The sequence below is a fragment of the Scatophagus argus genome, chromosome 2 (assembly GCF_020382885.2).
Source record: "Scatophagus argus isolate fScaArg1 chromosome 2, fScaArg1.pri, whole genome shotgun sequence".
NCBI classification, from domain to species: domain Eukaryota; kingdom Metazoa; phylum Chordata; class Actinopteri; family Scatophagidae; genus Scatophagus; species Scatophagus argus.
This window is the reverse complement of record NC_058494.1, coordinates 9,366,294-9,380,766: the sequence shown is the minus strand read 5'-3', so window position 1 is coordinate 9,380,766 and position 14,473 is coordinate 9,366,294. Positions and strand designations below refer to the sequence as shown.

Here is a 14,473-nt window from a genome sequence, read left to right as displayed (position 1 = left end):
GTCCAATCAGGAATGAATGTTATAGGTTTTAAATAACAGTCAGGTAGTAAGGTTACTTACCGTATTCTTTGACCTCGAACTCTGCAGAGAAGCTCTGCTGTGGGTTGCTATGGAACCTCGTCACCACCTTCCACAGTCCAGGGCTACACACAGGAACACACGTTTAAAGCAAGCAAGCAAAATAAATAAATAAATGAATAAAAATATACAACAAATTTAAATGTTCAGGACATTTAGAGACTAAATGACTCAGTTTCCAGTGACTACATTAAAAGATCTGTCTTGCAAGTAAAAATAAAAGCAGACTGAACAAACTGAATCAGAGAAACCCAATTTTTAGGAATTTGCAGAACTGAAGATTAAAGATATAAAAACTGATTTCCCAGCATCAGCAGCAACCAAGAGAGCATTCATCACTTTAAGGAGTGCAGCCACTGTACTGTAGTTTGCCCTAAATTCAAAATGAAATGTCTCAAAGAGACTATTTCTGTTTAAAAAAGCAATCAGTTGTTCAGCAGCAACCTAGGAAAAAAGATAGTTTCAAAATTGGTCTGAAGTTGTCCAGGAAGTTGGGGTCAAAAGAGGAATTATTTCTCTTTCTTTTAAAAAGTGAAAGCGTCATAAGCCCAGGGGAACATACATTGTCAATGCTTCCAGCACTTATGCTAAAATGCTCACCTGACACTTTCACCAAGATGGTACTCTCCATGGTGGATCCCCCTTCTCAAAGAAACAACATTAACTGGAAAGGTTATGTCCTCAGGGGTCTAAAAACAAACAGTATTGAAGAACTATTATGCTTCTAACCTATAAATATGTCTAAAATTATCTTACAACACCAATCCCAGCCATGCCCAAAGTAACGCTGTTCTTGAACTATCTGCAGTGGAATTTTGGCTTTTGAATAAAAATCAATCAGCCTGCATAACAAACACCACACAACAAAGTATGTAAACTGACATCATTTTCTGTAGTTTTATAGATGACATTAAAACTGTATTTGGTCATTTTTGGCATTTTGTTGGGTATATGGAGCACCACTTTTTCAGGACAGAAATGGGAAGGCACTTCCTCTGTATTCTGTTTTCATGCTAACAGACGCAAAATCTAATGGCACAAGGTTTTGTATGTGTGATTTTCTTATTCTGATAATTATCTACTGTTAAATATCTAAGATGTCACGTCATCATGATGTTTCATGCTGCCAGCTCCAGCTGATTAATTCAGCCGACCTCCTGTTAAGCTATTTCTTCCTGCTGTTAAGTAACATTTAGAATATTGAATAATTATAAGCTGTCCAACATATCTAAGAGACTGAACAAATTAAAGGACTTAATTTTTCTTTTTTCTCCATTACACTCATTAAGATGAGCTTGATCATCTTATTTGATTCTTCATTGTGTAATATTGCTTTATTATATATGATTACATTAAAGTCTTTGTTTGCCAAAGATAAAATGAAATACCACAATCTCAATGTCAATAACAGCATCAGTCTGGGTTTCTACATCCCTCTCTACAGGCTCCATGTGGGACGTCACTGCAAACATCCTGTAACGAACTGACAAAGCCAGAGAGAGAAAGAGCTCAGCTTTGTTGACAAAGGTTCAAGTGGGATGCATTTTGAGTCATGCGACCACTAAATAACCCTTTCCCTTAACCATTTCACTTGTGTCAAAAGGTTACAAATTAATTGTATTTGTGTAATACTTGGACAGGGCAGTTTAGTGTGGTGGCTCTAAGGCCTAAAACGCAACAACATTTCAGCAAACACATCAACATTTGACAAATGTTTGACATTTCAGATTACAACACTTCTTGTTTGCAAATGGATATAACCCAAGTACTTGGTGACAGTTCATTGTCCTTTCCTGTTTCTACTTTGGACTACTACCAGCCTTCATCCTAACTGACCACATGACCACTTCGCATTTAATCACTTGCCTCTCTGTACGCGAAAAACTAAGTTTGTTTATGTTATACAAGAAATATCAGTCCAAAAACTGGCTGAGATCTACTGAGTCCCAGGGCAGATTTTCCAATTTGTCACTACTGCACAGCAAGGGTGACCTTTAAAACTGTTGAGAAGATAGTGGACCTCTGTGGCAGCAGGAAGAAAACAAATTTTCTGTTGTTTGGAGGAGCTGTGTATTCAGTACTCACAGTTGTATCGTAAAGTGTTTTCTCCTCTTGCTGTAGCATTTATTGATGTGAGCTTTATTTCATGTGTGCAATAGTAACGGAAAAAAATGACTGTTGTTTTGCCTATATTGCCATCTTTGTTTTAGATTCAGTGGAGCTTAGAAAACAGGGAAAACCCACTGATATGTCTTATTCAAATTCATGGGACAGTCTCCATGTTCCAGACATGACACTGGTGGCTACCTAGCCTACTTTAGCCTCTTTTGAAGATCCGTCAAACATGCATTTCTGTGTAATAAGTTCATGTTCAATAGCGACATTTAAAATGTAGAATAAAACAGATGAAATATTTAAACAGGTCTGAATACATTAAATTCTTGTGCCGTTATTTCACAATTAAAAAGCTGCAATGGTCTGATGCAGTTGTTTACTTATTTGACAATATAAATTTTGGAATTATGTCCACTTTGTTTTCTCTCTCTCTCTCTTTGTAGGTGTGGACTTCTTCCTTCATTATCATTCTTTTCAGCAGCTGTTCTTACTGCACACCTGCCCTGTATCAGCCTTGTCAATTCTGATGTAATCTCAGAGTTTTCCTCAATTCATCAGCTCCTCTTGTTTCCCCACCTCATTCCTCTCACCTGTGCTTTTCTACCCATCTCTCCACCTGCACACCATTCCTGCAACAGTTTACTTTTTATTTATGTCCAGTGTGAGATCAGGTCTTTGTTGAGTTATCTGCCCTGTCCAAGTATTCATCATGTTTGCCATGGCCGAGAAACAGAAAATGACCTTGAGTAACTTATTTACAAACAAGGTGTCGTCCCTCCTTTTCCATAATCTGAAATGTTGTGTTTTGTCAAATGTTGTATTTTGTAAAATACTGTATTTTCTAAAAAGTTGTAATGTTTTGACCCTCAGGGCCACCATAGTTCAGGTATTAATTTAAAAGAATAAAAAATACTTTTGTCAAACTTATGTTTTTTTAGTAAAAGGTATATTAATACCTCACCTTACTTGAAGCATTCCACTTACCTTTGCTGTCAGGAGTGTAGAGGGTCTTGTCAGTCTGGATGAAGATGTACCCAGACTGAAAGGACACTAAGACAACTTTCTCCAGCAGTCGGTCAGGGAACTGAGCTTGCAGGTACACATACTGCTTCATGTTGGGATCCCTACTGAACTCTCGAGGAGGGATCTGAAACCAGTACACAGAGACACAAGCAGCTCATGAAGAGCAGCACAAGTACATCATGTTCATTAATAGATCCCACTTTAAAATACAAAAATTATTTTTTATTATGACTAAAACAATACAAGAATTCTTTTAGTCATAATAAAAAATAATTGCAAATGCAGACAAGATGATGAATTCAGACTTTAAATGATAGTTAAATTCTCAATGGACTCAATATCACAAATGTAGTTTGGCAATAAGACCAAGCAACACAAGCATATTTCAGTCTTCGTACATTACCTTAATTTGTCCAAAGTCCTGGAATTGTTTTGCACTGGTGAGCGTCACAGATGTGGATGCCAGTCTTTTGTGTTTAGTTGGGTGGTCCATTACAATGATTTCAACCGTGATGTCATTACCATCAGGGCAGTCTTGACACTCCACAAAGATGTTTTCTGGTGTTCCTACCCGCAACACATTGGGGGCAGACATCACCTCCCTGCAGACCAATGGGAAAAGAGACGGATTAACAACATAGTCACTGTACAAAAAGAACCACATGCTGTGTAGGATGTACTGAGGAAGAAACTGAGTGACACTGACAAATATACTGACTAACATTATTTTGTTTCTCTCAAGAGTTGTTTGGGTGTGTTAAACTACAGTTCATCCAGTTTACAAAACAACATATTTGCTCAGATAAGGATCTTCTTTTCCCAAAAGGACTTAACACATAGTGAATAATCCACTGAGTGTCTTGTCTAGGATCCAGTACTGGTTCAATAAAATGTTTCATCATTGTTATGGACTCACTGGACTTAGACTTTTTGCGGTGTGTCATGTAACACATCATTGAGGCCAATTTACTGGCATCACATAAAATACCACAGTACCTTGATTTATGAAAGAAAAATTATGAGGCATACTGTTTTTCTCAACCACTTTGTTACAGTCTTAATACATTAGATACAATATTCATGTCTATTTATATTGTACAGGTCAACCTTTCGGCTTAAAATGCTTAGTCAAAAAACTCACAAGTTTTGTTGACTTATGTGGGGTCATGAACGGCATTACAGACACTTCATTTGGTTTTTGATTTTACAAATAAACAACACAGAAAGCACTAACAATACAAAGAAATCTTCTGATTGTACAGTGAAACCCAGTTACCTTTATACAAATATAAACTGGGAACCAGAACCAGAAATGGAAACACAAAATCTTTTATCTATTTGGCAGCAGCAGCCTCACATTTCTCTCTTTGGGCAGATGTGCAAGGAACAATGTTAAAAGAATCAGAATCAGAATAAGATTTGTTGTTATTATGCTATAAGCACAATGAAATTCTGTTCTAAGGTATGTCTACTTACAATGGGGATCCATCAGCCAGAACAGTCAGAAAGGAAAAGACCAGAAAGGCCAACAGCCAGAGCTGAGTCCTGCACATCCTCCTGCCTGATCCCATATTTGCTGTTCTTGGCGAGTCCCGCTCTGGAGCACTCTCCTTTTATATGCTTGCCTCCCTCCTCTTGCCCTTTACTTCTCACCACTGCTATTTAAACAAGAGGAAGCTGAACAACCCTGTAGCATATATACTAAAATTGGAACGATGAAACGAAAATTGGTTTGATTCCCCCACCGGACAGGCAGGAAAAATTTGAGTGTGGTGGAGTGATAATGTCCCCACCCCCCATTAGCCGGCTGATGTGCCCTTGAGCAAGGCACTTAACTCCCAATATGCTCCCCGGGCGCTTGATACAGCCCACTGCTCCTGTGTGTTTCACTGCATGTTGCATGTGTGTGTGTTTCAATCAGTGATGGGTTAAATGCAGAGAAGTAATTTCCCAGCTTGGGATTAATAAAGTAAATGGTGGTGGTGGAAATTTATTGGCATTTCTGTAGAACTGGTCGGAGTATTTTTCCAAGTTTTGCAGACACTGGAAAACCACATTAATCTACTTGAATTGCAATATTGCATGGCTACCTGCACAACGTGTTTGATCTTTAAAGTGACATTTTATCCATCCATCCATTTGTTATACTGCTTATCCATCAGGGTCGCAGAGGGGGCTGGAGCCTGAACCCATGAGAGACAGGGTCCACCTTGGACTGGTCACCAGTCAATCCCAGGGCCAACACACAAGTACAGACAACCACACACTCTCATATTCACACCTAGGTGCAATGTAGAGTAGCCAATTAACCTAATGTGCATGTTTTTGGGATAGTGGGAGAAAACCCACACAGGCACAGGGAGAACATGCAAACTCCAAACAGAAGGACCCAGGATTCGAACCTGGTACCCTCTTGCTATGAGGCAACAGTGCTAACCACTGCACCACCATGCCACCCTTGACATTTCACCCCAAAATCAAAAATGCATATATTTTTTACCTGCAGTGCTATTCATCCATCTTCTACTGTGTATAATGGAACGAAACAGCACTTCACTTATGCCGCCAGTGAGATATATTTGAAATAATGAACAGCAATGTCTCTCTCCAGAAATCATGACTCAGTTACTCAAGATAATTCACAGACCTTGTTGTGAGCAGTTTCTCTGTAGGAACTGCATGTGTTAGGAATACTATGTTTTGTTGCTCTATGTGATTTTTGTTTTTTCATCATCTGTTTTTTCGGGTGCCTGGCCAACCGGAGTGAAGCGAGGCGGAGCAGGCAGATTATCCACACACCTGTTTCTCATCATCAGTCAAATCTCCTTCACCACTTTAGACCAACTCTCCCATTCCACCTTTGCCAGATTATACCATCTTATGAAGTAGTAGGCTCTCTGCACCTTCCCTTGTACTTATATGTTCTCTGGAATTAACGCCTGTTCTTTGTGTTCAGGTTCACCTGCCTGCCTCTACTTGCTTTATCTCCGGATCTGGATCCTTGATCTTTGGACTTATGGACTGTGCTTGTTCAATGATTTTTTGAATCGGTTTCTGCATTTTTCTGTCGCCCAACTCGGGTGCTTTTTGCTGGACTCTGACAGAGTACTGTTTGTGTTTTTGAAGAAAATTATTAAAGACCTTGTTTAACTTTTTCCAGCCTTCGTTTGTCTGCTTATTTGGAGTCCTCTTTAGCTCTCAACCCTTACAACATGAACTATACCAACAGGAAATATGGTTTTTCTATTGCATTTCTGTTGTTTATACACACACACAGTCTGGTAAAAGCAAAATAATAATAATAATGTTTAATAATAACACTTAAAGCATAAATCTTTTGCTTGTGTGACTTTCAATTCTGGTTTATCCAAGAGTAGAAACTTGTAATTTTGTACTGATATTTAGCCTCACAGTATGAAGGAATCCATTAACTTACAATGCCAAAACTACTCATGGTCAGTCAGTTTTTTATGACACATTTGTCCAGTTAGGATTTATTTGGATCTGACTTGGAACTCTCATAGAAGAAAACCACACAGACAACATTAACACATTTTGGATGATGTGAAAATAAAATTGAAGCTCTCTCGTGCCTGACATGGTAGAAATGTACTTTGACAGGATCATATCATGTGACACTTGTAACCTCCGCTGTCAATATTTATACGTTTAAATGCTAACAAAACTAGACACACAAAACTGTTTTCCACCTGCCAGATGCAGACTTCATTATAAGACACAGATCAAACATTTTAATCAATACAATGTATTGCAATGTTCTGCATCCATATCTCACTGCAATCTAAGTTTTAAACAACAGGAATAATGTCAAATAAAAGTAATTTAAGACAGCATTTTGCTTTCTTCAGTTTCATGCATGCAGACAATCAAACAGTGTTTGCTTGACCAGCTCCTCCATGCCAAAACAAATAAGTCTGTGTTCCTCAGTCTGACACTCTGCTTCTGTGGGCCAGTACTTGATCCAGGTTCTCTCACTGAGCATATACTGGTACCTGAGGAAAGCAAAGAAAAAACTGCAGAAGGAGCTCAAGGACATGTTTGTTCATAGGCTACGGCCATGCCTGATTATGTGAGTTTCAGAAAATTCACAACTTCATTTCACTTCAACCAGATCCACATTTAGGCATGTACAAGTCATGAGTCTTTCTCAGCCAGAAAAGGGTGGATTTCCCTCCCCAGGTCGGAGGAGAGTTGCTGCCCCAATTGGAGGAGTTTAAGTATCTCAGGGTCTTGCTCACGAGTGAGGGTAAAATGGAGTCAGAGATTGACAGGCAGATCGCAGCAGCGTCTGCTGTAATGCGGACAAAGGTGAAGATTTACCGGCCAATCTACATTCCACCCTTCACCTATGTTCACAAGCTGTGGGATAGTGACCAAAAGAAAAAGATTGCGTCTTTCCTCTGCAGGTCGGCTGAGAGCTCAGACATCCCGGGAGGGGCTGGGGGTAGAGCCGCTGCTCCTTCGCATCACAAAGAGTCAGTTGAGGTGGTTTGGGCACCTGGCTCAACCTCTCCTCTCCTTGAGAAAGGCACCTAAACAGTGGACTTGTGCCAAGGACGAGTCGTGCCAGTGGTCTTAATGACTACAGGCCCAGGTCTTAGACCTTTGAGAGGATGGTTCTGAGGCCCCTGAGGACCTTGTTTTCACCTTGTCTAGATACACTGCAATTTGCATACCAGCCACACATTAGGGTGGAGGATGCTGTCATCAATATATTCAGTATATGCAGCAGACCCCCGAAAACTCTGTATCAGTCTGTAGTTGCCAGTGCTCCGTTCTACACATCAGACTTTCACTACAACACAAGCAGCTGCCATATCCGGACTGCCAAGACATCCTGACCCCATAGCCCCTTTCATTGTATACTGTACCATTGCACTATCCTAGCCGATCTTAGAACTAGCCTGTGCTAAGATTGGCAGTTTGGTTCTGCTGTTAATAACAGCATGTACCCTTTCCATCACCTGCAAGGTATTTAAGTCTTGTTTTTTAACACAGAGGTTCTGGACATCTACCAGCAAAGTCTACAAAGCTAACAAGTGATCCAGGTTCATTTCTGTATTATAATTTGTGAAATGTTGGATAACAGCGGAAAACGTGTCAAATACACAAGTTTCAGACATCATAAATGATTTCACAGTCTCTTCCCAGTGATGCTCTGAAGACTGAGCTCTCACCATTTCCGTGAAACCTTTTTTGTTGGTCTAATTCAACACTTCTATGCCATACTGATTTTTTGTTCACTTTGTTACCAGAAGCAGCATTGAAAGAATGGAACACTTTTCTAAAACAATTACCTATGATTCAGTTGGAAAGAAAAGAGAAAAGTCTGGAATGTCTCACCGACATTCATGTTGCTACTGGCTGGGACAGTCGGTTTGTCAGCCAGTACATGTGGAAATATACAATTTAAAACCAATAAATTAAAGGGGATAGTAAAAAAAACAACATCACATAAAAGCCAGTCTATAAAAGTGGGTTTTGAGAAGTGATTGACAAGAAGTAACTGACGTTATCTGACCTTCCACGAGTAGTTTAACCTGGAGAAAATGAAGGTATGGATCACCCTTTCGAGGTCACACTATGGGAGGAGTGGTTTGAGTCTTGAGACCATATGCAGTTGGATGAAGCATGATTGGACAATTTTTTGACTTGAGGGTCAAAGCTGAGGTTTGAGTCAAATATAACACCTCAGTTTCTGGCAGTGAATTTTTGACTGGTGGAGGAAGATTGCACAGCTCCTCAGATGGGACAATAAAAACACAGTCACTGATTCACCACTCCACACACTTCCCCTGTAGTGGTGACTGAATCAGTGACTTGAAATAAAATCCTGAGATTTGAACGATTATTTAAAATTAGGGTGAAGAAAATTGACACTCTGGCCTCTTTAACTGTCTTTTATGATTTCAGTTTTTCATGCCATATCTGATAAAATACCTGAATACCTGAAGTCTTGTTTTTCCATTTATGCGCCATCCATCCATACTCTCTTTTTAAACTTTGGTGGATTCATCCAACCAGGGCTGTGATGATTTTGGTGATTTTTTGTTTGTTTGTTTGTTTTTTAAACTTTGTAGGGAGCTATGGAGTCTAGGATAGACTGACTGACATTGAACAGAACTGCTTTATGGTCAGGAACCTTGAACCTGGATCCTTGATGTCGAAGTTTGAAAGGCTGAAACCGCTGTGAAGGACCAGATCAAGAGTGTGACTTTCTAATTGAGTTGGGTCCTGAACTTCCTGGGTAAGGTTAAAGGATTCTAAAAGGTCCATAAAATCAAACACAAGTGGCATGGATATTAAAATCATCCAAAATGAGAATATTGGTCTATCTAAAGATGAAAGTGACATATGTTGTCATTGGAGGGAACTCACTCCAACGAAATTCGTGCTCTGCATTTAACCCACCCAAGTGACGTGCACACACACACAGCAAACCCGGGGCAGTGGGCGACCGCGTGCAGCGCCCAGGGAGCAGTGGGGGTTAGGTACCTTGCTCAAGGGTACCTCAGCCATGGACACCGGTACGGGGAATCGAACCAGCGATCCACCGGTTACGGGTCCGACACCCTAACCGCTGATCCACGATAAAATGTGGTAGGAACTCAGCAAACTCTTGGATAAAAGCATTGTTAAACTTAGGTGTTCTATAGATTATAAATATGGTAACAGGGACTTTAGAGTGGATCATAAAACCAAGGTGTTCAAAAGAGGTAAAATGGTCATGTAAAATAGGCCATAAGACTCCTCATTTCTCAGAGGTTGGACTGAGTACCTGCACTTTATACTGTTGACACTGTTTACAACACAATCCTGGTCAGTGCTGCTCCATGTGTTTTTTGTTTATTTTTCCACAAGATAGTCTTTGTACAGTGTGTATAATCTGCATAGTCCTTGTGCACTATGTATAGTCCTGTGCATTATGTATAGTCTTGCACTGGTTTTCCCTATGTACAGTTATTTCAGGTGTATTTATATTCTAATGTAGCACCTGGTCCTTGGAGGAACGCTGTCTCATTTCACTGTTCACTGTTACTGTGAACAGCCGAAATGAACATAAAAAAACCTCTTAATCTCTTCACTTCTTGACCTTGACCTATTACAAATTAATTGGATGTTTCATGTTTGTGTTGTGTTTGTATTTTATGCTGTATACACCAGAAAAGAAAAATATTGAATCTTGAATTATACCTTTTAATTAATGGTGACATCCAAAGAGTGAGTACCTCTGGACCAGCTCCTCCAAGCCCAAACAGGTAGGTCTGTGTTCCTCAGTCTGACACTCTGCTTCTGTGGGCCAGTACTCGATCCAGGTTCTCTCACCGAGTACATACTGATACCTGAAAGGGGCAAAAGAGAAAAACATCACCAGTAATACACAGTTATAATCCATTCTATGATCTCAGACATGTTTATCATAGCACAAAAAAGTACAAAAGCATATTACTGCATATTCCTGCATCACAACAGCACTTCTTTGGATTTTTGATTGTATTTGTGTTGTTAAGATAATTCAATAATTTTCCTATATTAGTCAGGGTCTGTACTATGTATACTAAGTCTGACAATGTAGCCACACTGGATTTGCTGAGAAAATGTATACGGTATGCACTAATAGCAAGTAAACTCACGTTTGTGTCTGTTTGTCTTTGTGAATTTCTTTGGATGATCCCATGATGAGGTAGGTTTTGTCTCCTCTCAGATTTAAAGCTGCTCTGCAGTGCGCAAAACTTAGCAAACTGCAGAGTTTGCCCAGAAGACTCACATCATAACTTCCTGAAATAAAAATATACAGTAAATAGATGAGAATACAGGTGAACATCATTAACCACATACCAGGTGGAGGAGATTGATACCCACCTTCCTTGATGACTTCAACTATCCGCACTGTGTAAATGTCAGTGGACAAAGCGTTTGTAAAATTTTCCACTCTGATTTTGTACACTGAGAAGATATAAGTTGCAGGTTGTTAGCTCACTTACTTCCTCACCCATTTACTCACTCACACACACACACACACACACTTACTCACTCTTATGTCACTGACTTGGAAGCACACACTCTTACCAAAATCTATCCGGCCATTCGGTGTGACCTCATTAGCCTTAGCTGTGCGCTCATCATTGTTGATTTTGCCCATTTTCTGCATACTACAGTTCTCTGGAAATACACAGTGAGCACAAAGTAAAAACACATCTGGTGACATCATGAAAAGAGCACATGAGCATGGCTGTATGGGTGTCGAGCTCTGATCTGCAGCACTTGACCCAAATACACAAGGCCTGATCTGTGTTCAAAATCAGTGCCTTTTTTACTTGCACACTGTTCCCTATATAACAGATGTCATGTGGTTTACTCTCTAAGCTCCACATTTATCAAAAGTGATGCAGTGCATTGTGGGGTTGTGAACAGGAGCAACTGTATATATCACACACACTTTTGTTATTCAGTTGTGAGAACTTCTAAAGGACTGCAGTCTTTTCTACAGTGCATAAAATCGATAAAACACTGAGCATATTGATAAGAAAATAAAATGGCAAAAAGATTAGCAGTCATGGGCATTTAGTGGCTTGCCACCAAGGAGGCCTTGCGGTGGATATCAGCCTGAGCTGTCATAACTGTATTGATGCATGATAACTCTTAAGATTATTCTCTAGCCTTCATCTGTATTCTTTCAACTGCATTTGAATCCTACACTTACCAAAGCAAAGATCCCACTCAGAAGACCATCTCTCACCCCTTCTTATCTGCCTCCACCAGTCTTACAATACTTACATCAAAAACCCTTTTGCTCAGCATGTGGCTGCTTTCTTTTGTTGATTTCATGCGACTACAAGTAACAATACCACACTAGAAGGTGATACTGAACTAGAAGACCTGCATTCAAAACCTTATTTAAGTAAAATTATGTGAGTATAATTGTAAAAATGCACTTAAACTATTCAGATGTTTAAGGTTGAGCTCATTTTAATGACTTCATATACTGTTGTGCAATTTAATCTACAGCAGTGTATCATATTCAATAATATGATCACATGTTTGTCGTGTCACTGTCCAGTGAGAACCACATGAGCTCAGCAGCCTGTTTTAAGCTGCTGGATCAGGAGAATTTTCTTAACACAAACAACATGTTTTCACTGGACAGAAAGGGTATGAAAACTGTTATTTGAAACTAGTAATTAAAAATGTCTGATAGAAGTGGTGGAATAAAAGTACAATATTACTGGTTATTATATTACATTATATATATTAGTTACATTCCACCACTGTTACAAACAAGAAAAATATTAATCATGGTTTTTACTCTTTGCATCCTCGAACCAAATGTTGTTGAGTTTTCCATCAAGGGTTCAACCAATACATGTTTAGACAGCTTAGGTCGTCTTGTTTACCTTCAGCACATGTGCATTCATCATTTCTGCAGAGCCTCAGTAGCTCCCCACTTGTTCTCTCTGGGTGGTAGAATTTCACACAGTGTGACTCTGTTTTAGGGAGGAGACATTTGAAAGTATATGTTGACCGACCACACCTTCAAAGTTTATCAGCAAAGGTTCAAGTATAAAAATGTGTGTCCTTATTTTATTTGTCACAAGAAATAAGTTGTTAAGCTGCATTAATTTAACAATGTGACAACACAGCATTGACTATTATCTGCTTGACTTGCTTATTTACACACATACTGCAGAGCAAATGTGACAGGATGCATTCAAATAAAAAAAAAAAAAATGGAGCGTTAAGTTGCTCCTTAATTAACTTCAATTATCTACCACAGACAGATTGGAAAAACTTCCGATAAATGGTATTGAAACAGTCCTATAAGTTCTTTCAAGAGGTGTTGACAAAATATTTTGCTGTTCACACATGATCATTTGTTGATCATCTTGAGCCCACATTTGTTTCCAAGTGTCTCTGAGACTCACGGTCATAGTATTCATAGACTGACACAGCAGCTGGTTGTAAGACGCCCACTTTCAGCTTCTGATGGACCCTAAATGTGATTTCTTCTGGTCGTGTGTGAGAAACCTGTGCAGAGATGGAAAGCAAAGGTGAGACAAAGAACGAAAGAACAAGGCAGAGAGGAAAAGTATAAAGGCAGGAAACACTGATGTCTTACCTTATCCAGGTAGATGATGAGGGAGCCTCTCTCTGACAGGACTGTGTTCATCTCATATTTTGAAATCACTCGGGCTCGTCCTCTGGCCAACTACACACACACACACAGGTTAAGGCACATATGAGACAACCAGACAACAAAACGTGTTTCTTCAACCCATCAACACTGACTTTTGAGCTGTATGTGGGGATGTGTGTGTCTGTAACAGTTCTTACTAAGTCCAGGTCATTTGTGTTCACCGTGAATCCAGTTAACAAGCCAATATCCAAGACTGACATGGTTGCATCGCGCTCCTTGTCCTTATATCTGGATGGACAGAATATTAAAATAATTAAATATTAAAGCTGGGTGAGATACAATGTAATCTTTTATCAAATTTAAAATCCAACAATCTCATTCAGATAGGAATTCAAAGGATTTTTTCTTTTCTGTCAGTGAAGATAGAAAAAGAAGTGAAGACAACATATTTTTCAGTGAAAATTGTAGGAATAACTTCAGTAACTTCATTTGCTGCAATTTGCATTAAAAAATATGTCGTCTTCACTGTCAGAATCTTTTTACAAAGGCATACAGGGGACTGACAGCTTCATCACATGATGCAAAGACAATCACCTGAAGCTCAAGATCATCAAAAGCAAATCTCCAAATATGAATGTTACTGAAAAAGAAGCTACAAATTCTAAAATGTGGTTGCTACACACATATCTTCAATGTGGTGAGACCTAAACTGTTTCAAGGTGCCCAAGATGAAGTATCACCAATTCACTATGTGACTAAATGTGAGATATGGTCTCTATCTCCTCTCCTGTTTCTGAGTTAAGTTACCGTACTCTGTTATTCTGAGTGTTGAATAATAAACAGTATTATTCAACACTCCGATTACCGATTTACAACTTTAAACACTCATGAATATTGTGTTTTACATCTGATTGCCTCAAGGCCTTATGATATCCTCCACACTATGCACTTGAACATACTGTATAGTACTGTATACTGTATGATCACCTCTTTGATTGAATTTTGAGTGTTTTAATCAACCTTGTTACACCTGTGGTGTTCCCGGTCAAAAGTGACCGCCATAGGAAATGAATGGGTATCCAGACTATATTCATCCATCAG

At 39.3% G+C, this 14,473-nt stretch overlaps 2 protein-coding genes across 3 annotated transcripts in view; both read right to left on the bottom strand.

The window, feature by feature from the left end:
• LOC124068699 (complement C3-like) overlaps positions 1-4,887 on the bottom strand; it is a 28,275-nt gene extending 23,388 nt beyond the window's left edge. The window contains exons 1-6 of the mRNA XM_046407119.1: positions 4,693-4,887; positions 3,620-3,818; positions 3,178-3,340; positions 1,467-1,561; positions 679-767; positions 61-143 (exon numbers count right to left, since the gene is read on the bottom strand). Of these exons, the coding sequence (XP_046263075.1) occupies positions 61-143; positions 679-767; positions 1,467-1,561; positions 3,178-3,340; positions 3,620-3,818; positions 4,693-4,787 (724 nt within the window). The 5' untranslated portion in view covers positions 4,788-4,887. The remainder of the gene's footprint in view (positions 1-60; positions 144-678; positions 768-1,466; positions 1,562-3,177; positions 3,341-3,619; positions 3,819-4,692) is intronic.
• Positions 4,888-6,680: 1,793 nt separating this feature from the next.
• LOC124068684 (complement C3-like) overlaps positions 6,681-14,473 on the bottom strand; it is a 35,264-nt gene continuing 27,471 nt past the window's right edge. The window contains exons 35-43 of one of the 2 annotated variants that reach the window (XM_046407107.1): positions 13,570-13,660; positions 13,355-13,444; positions 13,161-13,263; positions 12,633-12,722; positions 11,308-11,400; positions 11,101-11,184; positions 10,872-11,016; positions 10,432-10,580; positions 6,681-7,229 (exon numbers count right to left, since the gene is read on the bottom strand). In XM_046407107.1, the coding sequence (XP_046263063.1) occupies positions 10,439-10,580; positions 10,872-11,016; positions 11,101-11,184; positions 11,308-11,400; positions 12,633-12,722; positions 13,161-13,263; positions 13,355-13,444; positions 13,570-13,660 (838 nt within the window). In that variant the 3' untranslated portion in view covers positions 6,681-7,229; positions 10,432-10,438. Of the gene's footprint in view, positions 7,230-10,431; positions 10,581-10,871; positions 11,185-11,307; positions 11,401-12,632; positions 12,723-13,160; positions 13,264-13,354; positions 13,445-13,569; positions 13,661-14,473 lie in introns of both variants that reach the window. The other variant, XM_046407098.1, reaches the window with a different exon arrangement.